Source organism: Lipophrys pholis (genome assembly GCF_963383615.2).
Source record: "Lipophrys pholis genome assembly, chromosome: 7".
In the NCBI taxonomy this organism is placed as follows: Eukaryota; Metazoa; Chordata; class Actinopteri; order Blenniiformes; family Blenniidae; genus Lipophrys; species Lipophrys pholis.
This window is the reverse complement of record NC_137638.1, coordinates 24,658,189-24,683,612: the sequence shown is the minus strand read 5'-3', so window position 1 is coordinate 24,683,612 and position 25,424 is coordinate 24,658,189. Positions and strand designations below refer to the sequence as shown.

The window sequence follows — 25,424 nt, the reverse complement described above, 5'->3', positions numbered from 1 at the left end:
TCGGTGCCAGGCATCTGCACAGAAACGCAGCAACAGATAAACTTTGCCAGTTACCAGCGAGGGCAAAGAGGACACCGGGCTCTGTGAGTGTAACGTTTTAAAAACTCCTCCATCACCCACTGCCTTATGGTTTTTGGACTTTTGCGCGATGTAGATTTGGCATGAAACGATATCATCCATGGTTTCTTTTTATCTAATCCGCTCAACCTTCAACATGTGAGCGGCTCAGTGTCATTATTGAAATCCCCACAAACCCTCATGTTTTGGATTATAATTTACATCTGTGACGTCACTGGCGACCAAAGGAGCGTCATGTTATTCCATTGCAAGCTTTTACAAATATACACGATGCCCATGTCCGACCAAATAAATATCAACATTTGTGCTATCTTTTGAAATATAGTAATTACTTTGATTGAGCTTTTGGAAACGGCTTTAAAGGCGCAAAAAAAAAAGCCCACATCTCGCACACTTAAAGCCTACATGTCTGAGCATACAAACAAACTCACAAGCCACCCGTGAACACTCAGTCGTTGCCAGTGATGTCTCCGTGAGCAGGAGACCACAGGAATTGTTTATCACTGCCGATCAGAGTGACTAATCAGAAGCAGGCTGTTTCTTCTTGAACCTGTGCGAGGTCGAGATGTTTCCTCATCCCACACTGAGACGTGGACGTGCCACAGCATGACCTCCGCCTTCCCCGCTCCCCTCCAGTACCTGCACACTGCCGACCAGGCGGCATCGAAACCCACAAGAGACACTGTGATGGTCTGCTGGGACAGCGGGACAACAAAAAGCCCCGCTGAGGGGTTGCGGAATGAAGGGAACCGTGGCTTACTCAAGACAAATGTTCCCTTTCGTTCTGGTTTCTTTATCCCACTCCTAATCTTAATAATTAGCAGATAATGCATATTTTTTCCACTCTTTTCTTGTAGCCATGAGTTCATACTTAAGTGTATCAAAGACGCAAACGAATAATTATGGTAAATAAGAAGAAGAGAGAAAAAACAAAAAAAAAGAGCGACCAGAGGGGAGGGAACAAAATGTGAGAACTAGGCAAAGCAAGAGTTTCCATTAGTATTTGCCAAAGTACCATTAAATGTTATGGGCACATCAAGGCCCATAGAGCATGTTGGTCAGCACAGTGGGTGTATGACATCTTACACTGTGCAGGGCCTCCTTCTGGACCACGCCGTCAGCTTCAAAAGAACTTAACCGTCAAGAAAAACAGTCTGTAGACTTAAACCACACGGCAAACACAGCGCTCACATCAAGATGAATGTTGTACTGACTTACCCTTGGGGAGAGCATATTGCTTGATGGATTACAGTTAGTTACGCAACATTTCTTTGATATAAACAACAACAAGCTGATCATAATAATAAAGCGTTGCCAAATGCCATTAACAGAGAGAAACAGGCAGACTTTTACAACAAAAAAAACCAACTAAAAACAATGCAGACTGTGATAGAAATGATGGAGCTCTGTTGCCCATGAGGGATGTTTCAAAGGCACTCGAACGCTTGTCAGTGCAGTTTATTACTTCCTTGAAATATCTGTAAAAGAGGAACCATTGAGCAAAAGAAAACTGTTTAAGAGCTGGGGGTGTAAATCTCTTTTAATGCTGCTGATCCCTGTGTTAGTGCCGCTTCCAGAAACCGCTCGCTGTTTCTTCTTCCCTACGGTTCCCTCATTACGCATCGTCTAGGAGAAATGGCTACCTTTTCACTTCGCCTTCTCAAATATTGCAAACTATAAGCGGTTTTCTAAGTTATAACTGCAGGCGCTGTGTCTGCCAAGAGACTGTCGCTTGCACTTAGTCTCTCTCGCCCCTTGATTTCTGTGGCTGTTGGTTGGGAGAAGTCATGTCACAAAGCCAAAGTTGTGACATACGGAGGCATGCTGTTGTACTGTAAACTTGATATGGATATTTTGAAACCGCAGGAACATCTTACAGCAGATTCTGATCGCTTCTGAATGACTAGTCAACACCGTTCAAGGAATCCTCAGTTTTGATGGAGAAATAAACTTGTTTTTTCCCCCTGTGTGTTACGATAGGTTTTGACACGAGTCCGAAAGGCCTCCCTGTCTCCCCCAGGTTAGGTTAGTTCCTGGTGGGATGTTTTTGCGAGGAGAGGCCACCTCTCTTTCTTATCTTCCTGTCATCTCTGTGGGACGGCAGGGCACGACTCCCTCTCTGGCTCCAGAACCGCAGGCTTCCCCTGGACACCAAACCGCCGCTCCACACTGGATGTACTCTCTGAGAGGCTGGTTGTTTAGGGTGTGTCAGAGCTTATTAGCGCCAGAATGTGTGAAAAAAACAGAAGCAGAAGCAGTATTTGCAAAATACTGTTTTTATGGGTTGTTTCACTCGCCCTAAGTGCCAGCGGAGTGGTGTTTACCACATGAGGCAGAGCAGGCGGGAGGGAAAAGTGGCCAATCCTAAAGAGGTATGTTAAGGTTAACCTGGCCTACTTGTGAAAGACGATCCAAAAACCATCCAAATGTTCGAGATTCTATGAACTTCATCCCATAAGATAAATGACACGGAGGTGGATTCACGTGGTCACTCTCCAACCATTAGTTTCAAGTGGAAGTCAGGGCATAAATATCATATTTCTCCCCTCTGAAGCAGAGGTCCCTCAACATTTTTGTCAGGCACACTCCGGCTGACCTGCCAGATGAACTTGTGCTCACCCGCACAGACACAACCCGTCAAATTCTAACGGTGTTAAGATGAATTGATTGGAAAATTTATGTCATTCGGATTCATTTGCAAAGGCACTCTCTTCAATCACACAACTGAGCGGTGGATTAATGGGTCATACTGATCACGGCATCAAACATCGGACGATTCTTCACTGTATTATTACAACGTTTATAGATTTCTATAAATCATTTCATTACCTGTTAACCCAACCATTTAAAAAAACAAAAAAAACAACAACTGAATTCTACTTATGTTCCCCTGGTATTAATTCATGCTGTTCACCAAAAAAAGACATGAGATGACATTCACATGTCTGTTGTTAGGATTGTGTACTGAGTATGTGTATCCTTTAGACCTGGATGTGGCATGGATTTACACCGTATCAAGGGCTGTTGTGCAGCTGCATTTCACTAATAAGCTAGAAAACGTATCTGCTCTAACCAAATAATCCTCTCTAATCTTTATATATGACTATTATTGCGGCAGTAGCTTTATTATATCATTTATATGTGTGGAACTGTGAAATTGTTAGTGTTTGATAGTAATAATAATAATTGAATTTCCTTCCATATTAATAAAGTATGTATCTATTCATCTCTATCTAAAAATGTGCATTCAGAATTATTATCTATATTTTTTTCATGCAGTGTTTGTCAAAACAGTGCATGAATCAATGGGTCTATTTTAACATAAATCATAAAATCATTAGTAATATTAAATGATTATTACAGCTCCTGCTACACATCGCATCAGCCTCTTGACAGTCATTCCCATACATTTTGCTCCAGGCTTTAATGGGTTAAGCTATTTTGACTGTGCGAACATTACTATGAGTCGCTCTTAGCTGTGTCATTCCTTTGAGCTTCCTGTTTCAATATCACACATTATTCAGGTTTCACTGCTGGATGAACTGATTGAACTGCATAATTTTTAGTAACCAAACTGTAATTGCTGTGCTCTCCATTCCTCCGTGATCAAATGACTTGAGCTCGCACACGATCTCCCCATGCATAACTGCTCAAGTGCTGGTGCTCAAAAGCACCGTTGGCTGGAACCGACAGCCTTTTAGCACCATGACATGACCCTTAACACTGCAGATAATGTTGACCCTCCTTTCGCCCACAAGACATAATAATGATATAACATGCAAACAGAAGAATATGTTTTAATTCATAGGAGACTGTTAAAGAAAGAAAAAGAGAGGGCCTTATTTATTCTCATGTATATATTGTGGTGTGGCTAAAACCTATAATAAAATCATGAACGGCAGCATGTGTGTATATAGTCCCTCACATAGACATACTTGTGGGCAACAAGAAAAACATACGCACTGAACCTGCATGGAGCTTCAAGAATGTTAATAAGGATTATGGTTAATGTACTTTACAATATTCTTTGCAAAGGTTGTGCCACTGTCTTTGAAGAGGTCGGGGCTTCTGCCAAACAACACTAACCTCCGTGTTTATGTTCTGGAGAAAAACAGGTTTCTCTGTGTCACATTTAACTAAAAGAGAGTGCTGCTTACAGAAGTTTCAGCTCTTAAGAGGAACAGATAGAAATTCCTCCTCTGTCAGACAGAATGAGGCTGTAAGTGCCGCAATAATTTTTCGAACATGTAAGCCATAAAGATGTGCCGGTGCCAGAGAGCGTGCTGTGACCTCTGTGACCTTGCGCCTGCTGCCTGACTTCTGGTTATTGTAAGCAGCATCCAGCTGAAAGCTACCAGAGGCCTTCATGTGTATATATGATGTTTCCAAGGAGAGATGGACCAATTAATCTGATTATAGTCGCAAATCCTCTGACATGTGTAGGCCTGTCTACAACCATATGCCGTACAGATGTGTGTCCATGTGTGCGTGAGCATGTATGTACCTGTGTGTGTATCACATAATGTGATCCACAGACAGAGTCAAGGTACGTCTCCCTGTATGTGCACCGAATCTAAATCTTGGCACAAAATATATGACCGACATGATTTATGTAAAACCCAGTGTGACATTTTGTAAACATATATCAATCTGAAAAATGGGATAAAAAGGGGGGAAATGGTTGCAAGGGAGCTGTAACTGTATGCAAATACATGCTGTGGGTGAGTGGTCGGTCTTCGGAAGTCAGAAAGCACCTGAAATGAAATACTGGGTGAAATAGTAAACCGTCTGTCAAAGCTTTTGCGGTCTGTTTAAAAACACAACACCCGAGCACTTAAACAGCCCCTTTTCATTGGCACGGCTATGAATATGCCTATTCTGAGGGCGATCCTTTCATTTTCGAGCCAGAGATCTGAGTCAGTCACAGCTTAACGTATGTTTGTGCCACTGACGGCAGGCTGCACCGAGGGGCGGGAGGAAGTGGAACGAGGAGCTGACAGACAGGGCCTGATACTGCACTTCCACCACAGGCCAATCCCCAGCTAACCCCTGTGCTGACAGCCAGGATGTAGCACTCATCCACAGGCCACAGCCCAGATTCGGGGGCCCAGGAAAAGGAGAGCATGGAGAGCAGGGAGAGGGGTTGCTTGGCTGATGATAGAGACGGGGGGGAGGGATTGGCTGGTGGTTTGGGTGGCACGCACCGTTTTCTGCCTCCAGAGCAGCACGACCAAGAGGAGAATCCACAGACTGTGTCGCCTGCCAACAGTATGTCCAATGCTTGGCTGAGTGACAGACCCTCAACACACACACACACACATGCAAGAAAGGCACACCACACACACACACACACACACACACACACACACACACACACACACACACACACACACACACACACACACACACACACACACACACACACACACACACACACACACACACACACACACACTCACGCACTCTCGTAAGCACATTCACGTAGGAATGCAAATCAGCACGATTAAATGCACAGTGGAGCTGGAAGCTATCAGATACCACGAGATACTGTAAACATGTGTGAAGAAAAACACAGACTTGAGGACACGTTTCGCACCACAAACACTCAAAGTAGCTTTTTGTCTTGGCGAAAGAACAAAATTTGACTTCTTCACATTTTTAACTTTAAAAATGAAGCCAGTTTAAGTTAATCATAACGTGTGGACTTTTACAGATGAAGGGGAAATTGTTGACATTACAAGTCATGTGAAACATTCGTCTCAGGGCTTTCACAGACGGACTTGAGCACTTTGGATGATTTGACTTCTCAAGCTGGATGTAACTAATATCATGACCCCATCAAAACTTCAGCTCCCTGATATTTGTTGCAGGACAGATCCTTAGAAGAGCTGAAGGCTGCAGCTCAATAAATAATAAGGTCCAAGCCGGCGCTGCGCCGAAGTGCAGTGGAGCGATGAACACTGGAGGCCGAGAGGCCACCGGTGACCCCGGCGGCACGCTGAGCGAGGGCTCCGCACAGAGCCAGAGCTGTCTCTCCAGCTGGGATCACAACACAACCGTGCAGCTCTGGTTTCAGAGAGCACAACTCCGGCCTCAGGCTGGAGCGACGCTCCCCTGTGATGCTGAACCTACGGGGCCGGTGTAAAGGCAGACACACACACAGGGGGGTCAGCCAAGCCATCCACTCTCAGGAGGAGGCAGCGACAAGCAGAGAGGCCAAAAACTGATTGGGACTGCCTCCAACCACACATTTGCTTTTCTTTTTTTCCTTTTTTTTCTCCTTTTTTTTATTGCTGAGTTTGGATTTGCATTGAACCTCAGTCTACTGCAGCTATTTCTGTTCAATGGGGTTTCCAGTGAGCGGCTCCCAGAGGCAAATTCTGTGCATAAATAATGTGCTACGAGGCCAAGAGGTTGAGTCAAACAATACTATACACCAGAGAAGGAAATTTAGATGAATGGAGCAAACAGCTCAGCCGTTACCTGGAGTAATACATTTTTCTTATTGAGGCAACCGTCATCGTGCAGACCCACATACAAAAAAAGAACAACCTTTGAACGTTTTTTTTTTTTGTTTTATCCCCTTATCCATCCCTTTCATAGACACCAGATCATTTTGCAGAATTTGAGAGATGTGGAATTTCCCAAGAAGATGTATTGTAGGAGCTTTCTGGGAAATATTAATATCCAGCCAGCAGTGGAAAGGTAAAGGGAGAGGAGAAGGGATCGGGGGCGTACAGCAGGGGGGTGGGGTACAAACGATCAGTATCATGGCATGATGTCTAATGATAAAATGCTTCCTCTGTAGTAACTCTTTCCAACCTGCAGTGCACAGTTACCTACTGTTTGACACCTTTTCATGCAGAACATGGCGTCGGTCCCCAAAGGGACACTAGGTGTGGTGGTAGATGCGTAAGTGTGTGTGTGTGTGTGTGTGGGGGGGGGGTCATCGTTTACACACCCACCTCGCTGTCATCACGGCTGCACTGCAGATTCTTCACATCTGCCTCGCCTTACACCGCTTAGTCCCTGTTCTTACCATGCCCCTGTCGTCTCTACCTCCCTCCCACGTCTCCACTCCCCCATCAGGATCATCCAAATATTTCCCCTCGCTGCTTTTTGAAGCTTCCATGGGTCACGGGACCTCATGCACAAATCATGCTGGCTTGCCGTGGGGGGGCCGGTCAAAGAGGACCGGAGTGAGTCAGACATGTAGAAATTCAATCTGCAGTGTTTTCATACAGGGTTATTTTTCCTGCCAAGACAGCCATCACCAATCAGCGGCTGGTTCTAAACAGCGAGTTTAGGGAGCTCTCGCTGTAGATGCTCGTCCTGGCAGCTGATCGCAACTAAATTCCCCAGCCACGCCAAGGGGAAGAGATGGAGAGTAAATTCAGAGAGTCTGACAGCCTGCAGTGGTTTAACATGGGGGTTAGCCCCAAATACATGGCTCTGGGTTAATGTTGATGGATGGATAACCAAATCCATTTCATTGTTTGCAATAAAACATAGATGTTAGTTTTCACACTGTGACACCACATTCACTGTGGCGCTCAATTATGATGCACTGAGAAAGAGAGCGAGACCAACCAAATGCGAAAATTTAGGAGGCCGCCAGTTTAAGGATTTTTTGGAAATTGAAAAGAAGAAGAAGAAGAAAAAAAAAAAGCAAACTCAGAAACACAAGAATAATAAAGGAATTATCAGCTCAGCAGTGTGTGGGTGGAGGAAATTCAAAACCTAATGCAGAATTTTCATAACAGAGAATATTGGACTGGCCCTTCTGAAAGCATGGCGGTAAACAGGACAGACAGAGAAGGATGAGCTGGTGAGGGTCTTCCCTCCCACCTGCAGAGCTCACCAGCTCAGGGTGAGAGGAGATGCTGGGCAGGAATCTGCAAGTGCTGGTTAAAGTAATCACATTGGTCTCACTGCATCTGATCTGCAGTCTAACAGACTTCCAAACAGTTGAATGAGTAAATAAAGTGCCTCGGGGGACTCCCGCTGGAGATGGATTACCACAAGGGTGCACACACAAAAGGAGCTGAAGCCCCACAACCCGATGTGAGCTGCGGACAAAAGCTTTGCGTTGGACCTCGACCAGGGAACCGGCAAACTTTATTAATCTCATCCTAGACTGAACCTCCTGCCATGGCAGTCCGTGTACCCAGCGATGGAGGCATTTGGTCTGGTGTGACTGGGAGCAGGTACACACTCTGAAGTGACTATGCACGTCTGCATCTATATTTGTTTACATACATAAGCAATGAAAACTCAATATGCAGCTTTTGTCATCGTGTGCAGGTCATTCAAGCATTTGAAGAAAAAACATGCTGTCCTGTAGATGCACGTGCGCGCGCGCGCGCGTGTGTGTGTGTGTGTGTGTGTGTGTGTGTGTGTCTGCTCGAGTGCATAGACCACATAAGATGAGTCTCATGCTCACTTGGCTGTGGAGGCCGGGTCTGGAGGGGACTAAGGGCCACGGCATTCTGCAGCCCCATCCCACCCTGGCCCCATTCTTCCCTCTTTCTGGGCCTGACACAAATAAAAGGATTAGGAGCCCCCGTTTCCGTCAGACCCTCCATTCAAGACAAAGCTCTGACCAGCTTAGTGTCACACTTAATGATAAAAGTGCAAATCTCTGTCAGTCACTTTGGGCAGGAATACCGGTATTTGGGGACTAATCTCATTTGATGAAGATTAAACGAGTAAAAAAAAAGAAAGAAAAGAAAGAAACGTGTTTTGATGCATATGTGCAAAAAATCTACACTGCTGCAATTCAAGGGGAACCAAACCTGACATGCCATAGCAAGGACAAGGCGCTTACATGTCTCACCACAATGCAACGCGGTGGAAGGAGCTTACTTTAGAAACAAAGAGAGAAAGGGGAGCAGAGAGAGGAAGCAAGTGTACATACACATGCGCCCACACCCTCACAAAAACCTGGGGTGTATGTAGACAAACACACTGCTCTGCCCATTCCCATGTAGAGCTAGAATGTGTGATGTGAGTGTGAGAGTAAGCCTTGGGCACACAACAGTCTGAATGCAGCACTTGCCACTGTGATGCCAGTCCTCTCTAGTGTATCTGCGAAAAGCCTACGTGTTGGAAAAACATTCCAGAGTGGGATCACATATACACAGTTGGGGCCAGCAGCGATACCGCGAGCCAGAAGCAGAGGCCATGTCTCAATTTCTCATGCACGTTCGACCGGGCCGCCTAAAGAAACAAGTGTGGGCTATTTGCAAGCTATAGAAGCGAGATGAAACAAACAGAACTGAAATGTAATTACAAACACTGTAAATATGCAAGAGGGAAAAAAAAAAAAAAGGGAGCAGTGACAATATAGCAAACACACAGTAAATGGTATTTGAAAGGAATAATTTGAGAGAAATCCAGCCACTGATCATTTTCGCTATCTTGATTTAAACATGTAATCTGGCAAATCAAAATTGAAAACATTTGCTGAGTACGTGTGTTTCTCGGCCGGCTACTTTAAGGAGACCATTACAGTATTTCACAGATTTAGCCAAAATCTAATTTGTAAATTGCATTTAATGGTTTGTGGTTGCCTTGCTTTTTTGTTATGAAGAGTTGTCATGCTGTGAAAATAAACCTGAAGGCCCGAGGACTCGAAGCCCGTAATGAAAATCACTGCAATGCCAAGCCGAGAGCCTTCTCTCCACCGTCACTGATTAGCATTCCCGATTGACTGACATGTCCCACTGGCTGCCTAACAGCCGGCTTTAGGAGATGAGGTTAAATTGTGGCTACCAACAAATTGCATGCTTGAGTTCCTCTGCACCCCTCTGCTATCATCCAGTGTAATGTGAGCACACCAGGCAGATCCCTCTGCAGATCCTTCTCCTCCCCTGCACAACGGCTCCCCCACACAAAGCCGCAGAGACCTCTTTCCACATCCCTCGCCACCAGTCTGGCCTCTAAAGTGGTGATGGGCATTACCGAGGCTGAGCCTCTGTGGCTTCCCATAGCGTCCTGCAAAGTGCTTTGTGCTCCAACTGCTGCTGCTGCTGCCGCCACACACACACACACACACACACACACACACACACACACACACACACACACACACACACACACACACACACACACACACACACACACACACACACACACACACACACACACACACACACACACACACACACACACACACACACACAGACGTTTCCACTGCAAACCATAATGTAATCACCTGATTTAATAACAATCTGGACACTTAAGGTTTACACACTACATCACAGAATTAACAATATATAATAGTTCCTCTCGCATATATGCAAAAGTTTGTGTCGATTCTAAATATTATTACAAAGCAGGCAAGACTTTTTGTTTAAATATCAACCAATGTGATGCAAATCCGTGATGTACAACTGGTCTTTTGATGGGTCTGAATGTATCGGCAATGGAGGGGCGGTGGGTCACAGTCAGCAAACCATGGGATGACAGATGACGCATCCTAGTATGCTGCTGGGACAGGCCGAGCCATGTTGACATAAAACCCAATACTTCCTTACAGAGGAACGAGGCCAGCTCCAGCTAGCTCCTTGCCGAGCACTAAAAAATCCCAGCAAGCTGAAGCAATATTATCCAGCTTTGTGTTCCTAACATTAGATTTGTCTCTCTCTAGAAGTCCGCTTTTATTTACCCAAGATCAGCAGCTAAAGACACATTTTTATCCTTTTTAGGGAGAATTAAAAAAATAATGAAGTATGGCTGGAAGTTTAAAAGTCCTCCACAAAAGGAACGTGCACCCGCAGATCTGCCTGCAGAGCTGCCTCTGAAATACTTTAGCAGGATTGAGGACAGTCTTTAATTAACTGCAAAACTACCCAGCTGGGTTGACAACACAAAGTACATCCTGGTGTTTTGTTTTTTTTCTTCGTCTTCTTCTTCTTCTCCTTCCCTTCTTGGTGAGTGCTCACAAAGTGCCAGGCCACGCGGGAGTGTCCTAGTGTGAGTAAAACACACACACACTGGGCGAGCTAACACAGAAACCCAGCCGTCAGCATCTATCCGGCGCACACTGCTGCAGCGTCCCAAGCACGGCTAATTAAAAAACAACAATTTCACAGGAGGGCACTCCAAACTGTTCTAAAAAGCACCTCTCAGCACACCGGGGGATCGTCCAGCGTACACGGGAGGTGAGACAGGTTGTGGGAGCTCTGCTTTTATGGCTTCATCACCGCTGTGTTTTTCTACTACTCATACTACCGTGACCTGAATTAAAAAAAAAAAAAAAATGCTGCTTACAGCACGTGAGGTAAAAGATTTGGAGTAAAGAAAAAAAAAAAAAAAAAAAAGGAAATCTGCATGCTGGTGTGTTTGGATGAGGCACAAATGTAACAATCTAAAATAACATTTTACTCGACAGTAAAACTTTATGGGGTCATGGAAAAAAAACAACCCAAAAAAAAAAAAACATCCCCGCTGGAACGCAACGTTTTTATGCATCAGTGCTACCCAAAAGTGGGCAGCGCGGTGTATAATATGGTTAGTTAATGTTATGCTTTGTAGATGGAGCCCATGGCAGTTTCTAACAAGGCAGTCTATTACAGGGGTGTTGTCCAACACTTTGGTCAAGTGATAGGCCTTATTACACGGCTCCTTTCAAGGCATCTGCTTGGTTAGAGGAAGTGTCCCTCTGGGGAGAAGATCTCTCTCTTTCTAATGATGTATAATTGACCCCTAAACACCAGGGCACAACAAACTCTCTTGGAATGGTGTAATTCCACTCTACCTTTTACATACCGCCCGTCTCGTTGCAGCTTGTTCCCCCTTCCACGGCTGCGGCTCTCCTCCAACTGACAGCCCTGCCTGTTTGCCTTCACTGGGATCAAACTGGAGCGCTGTGTTCACGTCTGCATGCCTCTGCTTTTCTCATATCTATTTGATTTTATTTCCCAGCTCTGGAAAAACATGTCTGACGTCTGTACATTTCAGACATTTCGGGCGGGCTAAGCATGGCTCATTCACAAAAACACCATATCAATACTGATCCACTTCATGACATAAAAAAAACCACAAATATATGGGGAAAAGGCTAATAAAATCCAATCTTGTTATTATATAATTGCACTATATGGAGCAAGATGTGTTGAACTGTGTTGGTGGGAGTTTTAATAACACTATACACAATTGTTTTCCCCCGTCTGCACTTAAACCTCTTCCAAAGGTGCGAAAAAAGACTGCTTGCCAATTCCTTGATTTATTATAGCTAGTGAGAGCTGATTACGGGGCATGAATCAGTTGCTGTAGGAATGTAATTAGGCAAGTAGACCTCTGTAAGGCAAGAAGCCCTCTTCACAGCCCAAAGCAGTTTGTGGGCTGACAAATGCATCTTAAATGGGTGTCATAAAAGTCAAAAAGGTGCCAATTACATCTTTAAGTATCCCATCAATGCAAATGGAATAAACAACCAAAAAAGGTCTATTTACGTTGGTGCGATAAAGGGAGCCACCGGCTAGCTCAACCTGGGAGGGGTTACGCAGAAATAAAAAGGTGGGAGATGAATTAAAAGATGTGATAAATAATGGTGTGTGAGAGCAGGACGGCGCCCAGCAGGTTGTTGCATTTGGCTGGAGGCATCAGGCTTTGCCACACAAGCTCCCGGTACCAACAGATAAAGGGACGGAAATGGTCAGTCCTCCTCCAAATATGGTTCCTCCAGAGCATATCAGAAAGAAAATGCCAGGAAGGAGAATTATTTCAAAGCCAGATAGATCCTTTCTGTCTCACTGTGTCTGCCTCTTAATGCTGTCTTCTTCTCTTTGGACACGCCAAACAAATATCAAAAAAAAAAAAAAAAAAAAAAAGAAAGAAATGGGGCCGGTGCTAAACCAGGCATGAGAAAGAGATCCTTCCCTCTGCCGGACTGTCTCAACTTCCAGCCACCTCTCAGCCGTGACGCCGGGACTCTGGTCTCCCCTAGTTACTGCTATGAATTTTCCATTGTTATCAGGCGACTACACTCCTGTCACAAAGCTGGATGAATGGCACGCATGGCAATAGATGTAACTCTTTGTTGCTTTGCAAGGTATCTAGCAGAGAGCCATAATGTCCCGGTAATCGAAGTAGAATTGTTAAAAAGCCTGGACACAAAAAGCTGAAAATTTAGTGACAGGCATGAAAAGCGCTCATGCGATGAGAAACACAGGGCACCCCGGGGTCCTCGCAGGCCAAACGGCAACCCTCAGCATTGTTACACACTTGTGTTACCGAGGCTCAGCGTTTTGCTCCACCATATCTGCCATCTTTGCTTCTTTTATGTGATAATTTACTAATTCAATTTACTCATTTATCCTACTCCACTGTGAATATCTGCCACGCTAGGAATGTTTTCATGGGAAGATTTACCAGCTGCCATTCAATTGACATTTATGAAATGGTTTTTTTTTCACCACATTGAAACATAAAACTATAATAATTTTTGCATTTAAGAAAGAACAACAGGATTATTCGGCTGAATTATTGTTTGTTTACAATTTATGAAATTATTATTAGCACCTTTAATATTAAAACTGTTGAATTTTAATCTCCGGAGGAAATGGTCAAATGAACAATCTGCATTTAATCATGTCAATATACCCTTATAATTAAAACACCAACTTTTTAAATGCTTTAATACTCGTTTTCCCCACTATGTAAATCTTTCAAATAAAAAAATTAAACAAAAGGTATGCGTTAAAGGGTTTTTTTATTTGGGGGGGTGAAAATTACGCTTGCGCAAACAGTAAATACTATATTGTCCACGCAAATTGCGCAGAAAATGCGCATATTTATATTTATTCAACCGTGAAATTGCGCCGCAAGATGCAACACGTTCCAGAGAGTAAAAATGGCAACAAAATAAATATTTATATGGAAAAGAAAATCGTTTTTCAATTGTGGGATATAATCTATAAAACGAAGAAAATGCGTTTCTGTAAAAATAACCGAACAAATAAAATAAAATAAAATAAAATGTTGTGTTTATATTGGAGTGTGGCAAATCAATGCGTGCGTTTTTCTGACTAAAATACCTCGGAGACTGACTGTAAAATCACTCAAAACTGCGTGTAGTGCGCTTAAAGAGTTTGCACGAGCCTTTCGAAATAAAGTTTTGTGTGATGAAGTTCTTGTTGATGGGAAAAGGAGAAATAAAAGCATCGATGCACAATGTCGCATCTGAGTGGGATTAAATCACTTGTGTGTGTGTGTGTGAAAGATGCAACGGTTGTGCGGAGACAAATGTGCAAATATGGAGACAATAACAAAGCTAAAGCAATGAGGAAACTTCATATAATGTTTTTTCTCCAGTAAAAAATACAAAAAGCTGATTTAAATGCGCAAGTTTTGTTTGCGTAATCACGCAATAAATAAAAGCTCACTGACAAATCGGATCGCCTCTATTTTGTCATTTTTCGAAACTGCAATACATTTTCGTATACAAGTGTATTTTTTGTACAGTGGCACACTCAGAAGGCCTCCAAACCAGACACGCAATCCCAATATATATATATATATATATATATAATGTAAATAAAACAAACAAAAAAAACAATCACTGCTCGCCAAGCAGAGAAATGTTTAAAATAAAAGAGAAAGAGAAAGGCGAAGCCCAGAAATTGTGCTTACTGTTGGTAGTCGTGTTTGCAGTAAAGTTTCCTTTCTCTGAAGTAACAGCTGGTGGTGAGAGGCTGTTGACACACGGTGCACTGCAAACACTCCTCGTGCCATGAGGAGTCGTTGACTCTCATCAGGAAGCGGTCGGAGATGGGACGCTGGCATCCCTCACACACCGACCTGTGGTGACACTCCGACCCTGAAAAAAGCAGCACAGGAGCGGAGAGAGGGCCCGTCAGGAACAAGGAGCAGGCCTGCGACATGCACCGGAGGAGACTCCTATCACCAAAAACACTGCAGCTCTGCAATCTTATCATCCCATTAGATATTAGAGAAATTATAAAAACAGCTTTATCTCCTGCACAATAAAGCCTTCAGCTTGTATCCAAACAAAAAATACCCACAATATTAACATACATTTATTAGAAACTTACTTGCACGTATAAATGAGACCAATTTTCTTTTAGATTTTTTTGCACGATAGAAGCTGATCTGAGCAGGAAATGCGCATGCAAAAATAATTCCATCCACTCTCTAGTGTTTGATAATTTTACGTGATTTGCAGAAGTGTTGTAAAAAAAAAAAAAGAAAAAAAAAAGTTTATATTAAAGGGGAAAAGGGGAAAACTCACCGAGCATAACTCCGAGCGTGGCTTGTCCCGATCGAAGGGGATGATCTTCGATTTTTATGCCGTCCAACATGATGCACGTCTCGGACTGTTCTCCCGCGGAGAGGCGCTCCAGCGACACCAGACCTGTTGCAATATCCATAAGAACACGGTCAAGACTCGGAGAAGGAAAATCCCAGGCAACACACCAAAAGCCGTCTGGAGGAAGCGCTTGGAAACCTGTTGAAAGCGTCTGAGCTCCGTGTGACACTCAGCCTGCAGCCCGGAGGACAACAGAAAAAAAAAAAGGTGAATTAACGTGGATGAAACGCAGGGAAAAGTCGACTTCGGTGCGCAATAGTTCAGAAGTAAAAGGCAGTATCAAATCCCTGACGTGTCAGGGAAAGGTGAAGACGCGCACAGCAGACAATAAAGGTGGAAAACTCTCTGAACAGTCACCTGTTATGATTAGAGGAGCGAGGAAAGCTTTATCTTGTCGTCCCCAAGCCGACGGGAGAGAGCTGGGAAAAGACTTCACCGGGAAAAAGCGTCTCGCCAGGGAAGCAGGAAAAAAAGGAAAGTCAAAGTTGACAACAAATCCAAAAGATGGGAGAGTGTCTATGTAGATGTCCCGGCAGTAACTCTTTGGAAGTAACGCAGACGGTTGGTTGGTTGTGCCCCTGTCGCTGCAAAAGTCTGAGATCGAGATTGAAGCGAGTAGATCCTCCCACTCCTCCTGCATGCATGGCTACTCTTCTTTCTTTTCTTTTTTTTTTTTTTCTCGTTCCGCCATTCACTGCCATTTGGATGCTATTGGAGCAGGATACAGTGCGCAACTCGGTCCAATAACAACACACACCGAGAGGAAGAGTGTGGAAAAGTGATATTTTACAGGCCTGGCTCCCGACTGCAACAACAACAACAAACAATAATAAACGATAGGAATACATTTGTGAATTGTTTTTAATTGCATGTCATTATTTTAGGACATTTAGCCACGATATGCTTTGACAAAAATACTGCACTTGAAGGCCATTATTTTTGCAGAATTTCTTTCAAGGAATTTTGCGATAATATTAATAAAATAAGAGTGAATTTGATCATTTTTTTTATCAGCATATTAAGATATAGGTTTTATTCAGAGGTGGACTGTAGAGATACACTGCGTGTGTGAGAGTGTGTGTTTGTTTCTTGAAGCATCTCTTTTGTGTATTGTCTCCTTTCAGCTGATGCACCTGGCGATCAGTGGCGATAACGAGCGGCACCGAGGTGCAGCCACGTGTGTCCAACCGGAAGCTATAATAATAATAATAATAATAATAATAATAATAATAATAATAATAATAATAATAATGATTCAGAACTGTCTTGATGCATGTTTTATTATTATTTTAAAGGAGTATGAGCAAACAACTAATTGATCAGACTTGAAAATAAATCAGTTGACTTCTTGAAAATACAAAACCAACCTAAAAAGAAATTAAAACTGGAATTTAAAAAAAAAATGCAGACACGATGTGCCAATTGTGCGTCAACGTGTGATGGAGAGATGTGCAGGAACATGACGCACACACACTGAGGCCTGTGTGAAATTACGGGGCTGCTAATGGGATTGTCCGCTGCGTCCCGTGTCACGCTGCATGAGAAGCTGATGGTTATCAGCCTTAAAAAGCGACAGGCCCCAAATAAAAAAAAACAAAAAGGAAAAGAGGAGAGGAGAGACATGCAGCGGCCCTGCGCTCGGTTTGGAGGAATATAAAGGTTTTTTTATAAGTGTATGTGCTTCATTTAATTTTTTTTTAAGTGTATTACCGTAAGAAACACTTAAAAAAAAGAATAAATAAATAACGACGATAAGTGTGAATAACCTCAATAATAATAATAATAACAATAATAATAATAATAATAATAATACCAATAATAATAATAATAATAATAATAATAATAATAATAATAATAATAATAATAATAATAATAATAATAATAATTATAACTCTGTGCATTTCACTCAATTTTAAATGAACATATTTTTTTAAAGTAGTGAATCGGTTGTGAATGGTGCAGCCAGCCAGCATCCTTTACCTTCCGTCCAGAGGCTCGTCTGCGTGCAGTTTGTGGTTTCCATTGTGCAGCATCAAGGCGATGACCTGTAGCCCAGTTTGGGGAGAAACAGAGCAGAGACTGTTGGCGTTGCCCTCTGCTGTTCAGCTACAGAATAGCTGCAACCATCTGACACACACACACACACACACACACACACACACACACACACACACACACACACACACACACACACACACACACACACACACACACACACACACACACACACACACACACACACACACACACACACACACACACACACACACAGGGAGCTCGCCATCAGTGAGATGACTCATAATAACACATACTAATCCAAAATGAATATTGAAATCATTACATTTTTCGTTAGAGGACGTCTGGTCCTTTGAAATGAGCCCAAATCTGCCCTTCATGAAGTCATCCAACCCTCTTAAAGCCTGGTTTCCTTCTGTTTCCACCAGCATGGGGTCAATTACCTCCACCACACACCATATTGGATTATCTGGCCACTAAGCAGCATTATGAGCTGAGCACTATCAATACAATGTAATCAATAGATTTTCAAAAACATATGAAGCCTGTGTTAGCCTGCAGCCTCCCCCCTCTAACCAGGACCCCTCGGCTCTTTCCTCCCCCCTCTTCCTCCCCCTCCTCCCCTTCCTCCGTTCATTCAGCAGTTATCGGTCAGGTCACCGGCGTGAATGAGGACATCAAACATTCATTCAATAAATCAATCCGCCAACTTTCAGCCTGTGGTGTTTTAATGAGCCTCTACATGACAAGCTCTCCCAGGGCAGGGAGGAAGGCTGCTGCAGGTGTGCAGTACGGAAACCAAGTCGCCCCCAAACTTTAAGCATTTCACTCTAAAGTAAGCAGAACTGTTGCCTCCATCGGAAAGGTAAGAGAGCATAGAACATAGAGGGAATGCTCACTTTTACGCACGCTTTCATTCACATTTGTGCAGCGTGCTGATTTTAAAACGAAATTATTTCAGCTTGAAAAAAGTGACCCAAAGTTGGAAGAATTAGGTTACAGTTAGAAATTCGCCACAATTTGTTTTTAAAGTTGCAAGGTTTGGCGAAAAGTTCAAGAATTTTGGAGAAATTTTGTAACTTTGCTTAAAACATGACTTTTTTTTAAAATATTGCAAGCCGATTTAAAACACACACACACACACACACACACACACACACACACACACACACACACACACACACACACACACACACACACACACACACACACACACACACACACACACACAGAACTGCTACTAAACAAGCAATCATCAGAACAATCAAAAATATTCGTTGATTTAAATATGATCCAAACATACGCATCAATCACACCTAGACATCAATTTACGCACAATTATTCCACTTTAATTACATTTACGTGGCTCCAGTTTATAACCCACGCAGGATCCATTTATTTCCCAACTCCTAGTAACTCATCTAACTCTCCAGCAGAGTCTGCAGGCCTGCAGGCTACAATCAATGCATTGCAAAAAAGAATTCTGAGAGAACTATCTGAGATTCAGCTGCCTGTGTGGCCCCAAAATCACCCGTCTTAATCTTATTGGTGTTTTTTTTTTTTGTTTTGGTTTTTTCAACAACATCACTAACACAGACAGGTATGTTTAAGATTCTAAATAAAAACAAATAAGCATGTATAAAATAAAATACCTGGTTGGAAAGGGGAAGATCACTTCACATCCTCAAAGCAGAGACTCAGCAAACCTAAGACATAATGGCTCCCCAAATTGCAGCGCTACAGGACTTTGATAGTTAGTTCACTTTGATCTTTTAATGAGTGTTTCGAAGCTCTCCGTGATGCTGTTTTAAAAGCTTGCATGAAAAAAAAAAAAAGTTAATTTGTTTGCTGCCGAATTGCACTTGAACATCTTTTTTTTTTTTTTTTTTTAACTAGAGTGACAAGGAGCCGCAGCGCGTCATTTCTGACTCCAGCGACACGCAAAGAAAACTTTTGTTTTTTTAATTGTAGAATTTTCTTTCTCTTTTTTCTTTTTTCTTTTTTTTTTAAGCCACGCACGCGAGATTTTCCACCGCGGACGCTCCTGTGAAATCATTCCTGTGACCACGAGGGCTGCACGAGGCACCGGGACTACTGACCGACTGCAGCTTATTGAAGGTTTGCACCCGATTTACTGTAAATTCATCCTGCTCGATCCTGTCGCTTTTTACGCACGTATATAGGTGCGACCATTTTTTTTAAATTTTTTTTTAATGAAAGCATTATTGGCGATTACGATTATTAGATTATGATTTCACACAGTAAATAAACACAGAGCTTTGCTTCAATAACAACAACAAAAAAGATCTGCCTTGGGCCACAAACAGCCTCTAGGCCCTTCATTAGCCTGTACAATTGAATTAAAAACTACAATTATTGTGACGCAAATCGTGTTATTTAGATGGTGGCATGTTATTTAATCCATTCCAAAAAATTCACACATGAAAGATAAACACTTAAGTTTTTTTTTTCATTTGCACCAAATCTCCTTCGTCCCACTCACACTTTTCAGCTTTTTCTTTTTTTTTTTTTTTTCTCCAGCCACACAGCCCTTCTTATCTTACTGAGGCAGCCAAAAATGATACTGCAGGATAATCCCATCTCCCTGGGGATTAGGCCAGAGTATAATACAGCACTGTCAACTCATGGCTAGATTTGTTTATGTTATGATTTATTGGATTCTGCTCTTTTTTTTCTTCTTCTTTCTTTTCCACTGACAAATTTATTGAGTTCCTGACAAATGGCCTGACAGGCCCCAGTGTGACAGCGAGCTGACACACACACACACACACACACACACACACACACACACACACACACACACACACACACACACACACACACACACACACACACACCTACCTTTGAAATGTGTTTACCTGCATGGCCACAGTTTATCTGGGCGTGGAGCAAAACAAAGCTGGAATTTAATTAACATAAGTTTGAAAATATAGTACTTATTGTAACTGCATTTTACGCACAAAAATACGCCACAATTTGTCCTTTAAAATCACAAAAACGTAGATAGATAGATAGATAGATAGATAGATAGATAGATAGATAGATAGATAGATGTTAATGTTTATGTTGATAACTTGTTTTTTTCGCTTTCAAAACTTAAATTATTGGTGTCGACATAACTTAAATGCAGCGTGGCGTTGTTAATTATAGATATCAACCAAATTGTAATCATTTAAAGATCCCCCTCTTATGTTTCTTAACTCCACCTGAGCACAAGACCAATAGGTCTGTTTCTGATTGTCAAATATATACAAAGTATGAAGCTCTACCCAAACAAAATCGTGTGTTACTTTATTGATGTCCACGGGGTATTTACTTTAAATGTAGGTAAATGTCTTGTTTTTAATAAATCATCATAATTTAAAGCTAAAAAAAAAAAAAAAAAAAAAAAACTGAAAAGAAAAGAAAAACACTCAAATCAAAGCAGCGGCTCATCTGGTGACAGTGATCCATGATGCCGTTAGATTTACGCACCGGGTCGCCCAGACTCACTCCGGACACTTTATTCCTTCACAGAGAGCGAGAAAACGCCTCCATATGAATTACAACAGTGCCCCCTGCTGGACAAAATGAGGAAGTACAATTGTTGTGGTTGCTCCTCTGCAAAACTTTCACTTTTTATAAAGCGTGAACCTGAAATTAACTCGATTAGATAGATTTATTATATTCACTAATAGGGATTTTAACGAATAAAACTGTATTTTAAAGTAAAAAAAAAAAAAAAGAAACTGTCAAACTTTTATCAAAACATACTACATTTACTATATTCCACTTTATAAAATCACTTTAATGATTGAATAAATACCATTTGTCGAGTCGTTTCAGTAAAATAGCAACACTACTTTGGAGGACTATATTTGTAGTTATTCATTCAAAATTATTGTTACACTTTTCTGCTTCATCATTGTTCCTAAAATATTTAACTATTAGTTGTAAAAAGGATCATTTGTTGTTCGTATAGTTAACATTTCTTGCTTTTGATAACAGGAGCATTATGTCTGTTGAAGCCACTATTGAACTGTTATATGCAACTGAATGGAAAATACATGGAGATGACACAGTTTCAGTAAAAAAAAAAAAAAAAAAAAAGTAATCAAAGTTGAAACTCTATTGGGAATTCATGTTTCTTTGGTGACGATTGTATGAAAGATAAAAAGAAACAAGTTAAAATAACTGTTATAATATTACACCCCCTTCATTATTATTAATGTATTAATATTAACTATTTTACCTTCATTTAGGTTTTTGTTGTTATTCAGCTGCAGAGATTTTCATTGTGCTCCATAATATCATTATTCTTTATATTCCTTTTTTAAAATCCGACTTTTTTCCGTTGCTTTTTCTTTTGTTTTCTTTTTCAACATTTGAAAAAAATTCATTGAAAATCTACAAAAAAAATAAATCGAACAAATAAAAAACTTCAGAAAAAGTTTTTTCTTCAGAAAAATCTGCGAACAAAAGTTTTAAAGTTTCACTTTTTTAGTAAACACTGAAAAAAACTAAAGAAAGTAAAAAATGAACGTATTGAAAATGTAACTAAAACTAACACCAAACGCATAAATAATTCATTAACGTAAAAACTATAGTTGTTTTCTATTTTTTGCTTATTTTCCTGTCAAACAGCACAGCGTTATTTTGTACGTTTCTGTATTATTGTTCAGTTGGTTTTACAATTTATTTCTAATAATGTGATGACGATTAAAAAAAACAAAAACCCCCACTTGATTATTCTCAACTTATTTGCTTTGATTTGCAGTATTTCTTTATGTAAAGCCACAAAAACTCAAATCTAAATTAAGTCAAGTTTTTTTTTGTTTGTTTGTTTTGCATGGTGTCATACAATAATAATAAAAAAAACAAAAAAAAACAAATATCAAATATTTTGAGAACGTCTAATGATTGCTTTTCGTTTTCCAGGGGATTATCTCAAAAACATTTAGTAAAGCTGGTCAAAGTGAGATCACAGATGGCGGCAGATGAACATTATGAAACCCAGCAACAACAAAAATCTTCAGATTCTGTGATGTGGGGATCTCCCCTTCCCTTCTGCTTTACTTCACACACAGGCGAGGGCCAAACAAGTCTTCATGTGAGCCTAAGCTGTTCAGACACATGAGGAACAACTTACTGCATGGCAATTTGAAACTAAATTAAACCATGGTCTCCAAATGTCTCCATCTGACACACACCCACATGTATTTGCGACTCTCTCTGTTGATGAGCTGCTCAAGCATCTCCAGTCCAAACAGGAACGTTTAACATCCCACACTGAGGTGCAGACTGGAGCGCTGACGCAAAACCAAAACAATGGTTTGCCCTTTAGGAAAACATTTTTTTTTAACAAACTGAAAACTTTGTCTCATGTGCTCGTAAAAAAACAAAACCCCCCCGACCTGACGAAATACAGTCATGCCAGCGTAGGATGGACGCCATTTGTTGTTTTTGCGGTTGTTGTTTTTTTTGTCATTAGCAAAAGTGTCTCAGCTCAAGGAAGATTTGCAGCCCGTCTCATCAAATGATTTGCCTGCGCAAAAAATAATGTTTCCTCTGTGGAGAGAAAAAGAAGAAGTAAAAAGCTGGAGCTACGGGAGGCCGGGGGCATGAGTTTAGGATGTGTGCCATTAACAACAAGCGAAGGCCTTCATGTGGAATGTAAAAATTTCTGTGTCTGCTGAATAAATTGCATGCGCTGGCAGAGCTTGTGGCCGGAGTAATGAAAGATATTCTAAACACATCTACATTTAAACTGGCTGTGATATGGAGCGGCAGTCTGTGTTTTCATGGCAAAAAATAACCCCGGAGTGGGGCCGAGCCTTAAATCAGCATCCGTCCATGTGTTGCATGTGCCGCGCGAGCTCCGAGTCAAAATATGAACGCCTGGCAAACAAAAATATGCAGAAAATGTGCATGGCGAGCAGCAATAAAGCCCCCCCACAATCACACATCTGCATACGTGTGACTCTTTCTACTCTGCCTCGAGTCCAACATGGCCGCCGCGTCCGGAACGTGAGCGCACGTATACATGATTGTGAGTGTGTCATTAATAGGCCGCACTTCAGAGAGAAAGGTAGAAATCCACCAGATGTTTTGCAGCTGGGTGGATCTGGTGGTGAAGATCTAGACAGCATCTGTCACGGGCGAACATTTCTAATCTGTCCCGAACATTAGGCAGAGAGCACTAAAAAAAAAAAAAAAGAAAAAGAAAAACCCATCGCTGGCCGCACGTGCTGCTGGGTTCACATTGTGCTCGCCACAGGCTCGGCAGTTTGGCCCCGAGAAAGTTCAAAATTAAACAGGAGGGGGGGGGAGAAAAGTTAATATTTATCACACTGAGTAGTAAAAAAGCAATTTTAACTATACGGTTCCTCTATGATTTCTCCCGAACTCGCCCCTCCCTTGATGCGGAGTACGGTGAATAAAAAAGTTTTCTAGGAAGTAAAACAAAAAAGAAAAAAAAAAAAGGCAAACTTGAAGTTATTAGGGCCGAGCGCCTCGGGCTAAAGAGCAGGGCTTTGAACTCGAGGTCCAGCAGAGCTTAGGGAGGTCAAGATGTGTCAAACAGCAAGCCAGAATAACAATATAATGTTGTCTGCTCTTTCTGGAAAGGGTTTCAGCCGTGGGCCGCCGAAGAAACAAATGAGTACGTATGTAGGACTGTAGGACACGCTAACATTTGCATTTTGTATGGTCAGTCCTCTCCAGTGTAACGACTGACCACAGACGAATGTATTCCACAAACCCCCGTTTTCTATATTATTATTGCAGTTGCTGGGAATTGAGGTTATTAAATTTCAACAGTGGCTGTCTAAGTGGACTTCAGGGCAGACCGGGATGCTTTTAGCTGACACACTTGTTTTTTTTTTTTGTTTTTTTTTTTCAAAACTGTGGGAATCAGTCCAAGCTGACCTTGATGGTCTCTAGATATTTCCCTTCCTGGGTTCATGTGCCTAGTTACCAGTTGGTCAACCTCGCGCCCTGTGAACTGACCCTGTCCTCCCTCTGAGGTTTGGAAAGGAAAAGAAACCCAATTCTCCGGGGAGCGCTCCGACTAACAAGAAAACTGCTGGCCCGAATCTCTCAGAAGTGCTGTGTTTTCCCACTGGACCACTTTCAGCTTAATAAACATCTTAACTAGCCAGAGGTCCCACGGGAGCCGCCGGGAAATCCTCTGGGCAGCCAGAGCTCAGGAGCTGGCCCTTTATTGCATCCAGGTGGCTGTTTAAAAAATGCTGGCTGGCCATAAATGTCCAATAAAATGCAAGTGGCACCTCGGAGGGTGGACAGGGTCAGTGCACCTGTCTGTGGACGAGAGCTCTCCATCCACTCCCCCGGTGTCTGATCAGATTGATGTCGCGCTCCGCCGTGCCACCGCCGTGCCGATGGAGAGGTGACTGAGCCGGGCTGCCAGGCGCACAGGGCACAGGCCCCCGAGGTTTAACATTTAGAGGTGGAAAAAAAAAAAGTCAACTGGTCGACCACAAGCAGACACACACAAGAGATTTTTTATTTATTTATTTATTTTTTTTAACAAAAAGCCACAAAAGACAAAACAACTACAAAGAGACAATAAAGGATCACAGGAAAAAGTAATTGTGAAGACATGCAGAAGGATTACGAGGCCGACCTTAAACTAACATCAAGAGACGTGAAATGACTTACAAGGAGTCAAGGAGAGGTAAAACAACAACAGAGACAAACAAAATGACCACAAGCGCAGCCGCCACTGGTTGGAGATTGAAATCCGCAAATAACACAGACACACACACTCGCAGTGTGTCTGCACTGCTGAGGTGGTTAGACTGAAATTAGTCTGTAGCGTGGCAGCCAGAAGAACGCACGCACGCACGCACGCACGCACACACGCACGCAAGCACGCATGCACGCACGCACGCACGCACACACGCACACACACACACTTAATTTCCTCGGTAACTATCTTCTAAGGTTGTTGCATTGCTTGTTTATTACTAAACTT

General features: G+C 42.2%; 1 protein-coding gene across 2 annotated transcripts in view; it reads right to left on the bottom strand.

Moving 5' to 3' along the window:
* Positions 1-15,963, bottom strand: part of lmx1bb (LIM homeobox transcription factor 1, beta b) — a 44,708-nt gene extending 28,745 nt beyond the window's left edge. The window contains exons 1-3 of one of the 2 annotated variants that reach the window (XM_080466793.1): positions 15,770-15,963; positions 15,335-15,586; positions 14,716-14,902 (exon numbers count right to left, since the gene is read on the bottom strand). In XM_080466793.1, the coding sequence (XP_080322919.1) occupies positions 14,716-14,902; positions 15,335-15,473 (326 nt within the window). In that variant the 5' untranslated portion in view covers positions 15,474-15,586; positions 15,770-15,963. The remainder of the gene's footprint in view (positions 1-14,715; positions 14,903-15,334; positions 15,587-15,769) is intronic. The other variant, XM_080466794.1, reaches the window with a different exon arrangement.
* Positions 15,964-25,424: the final 9,461 nt, after the last annotated feature.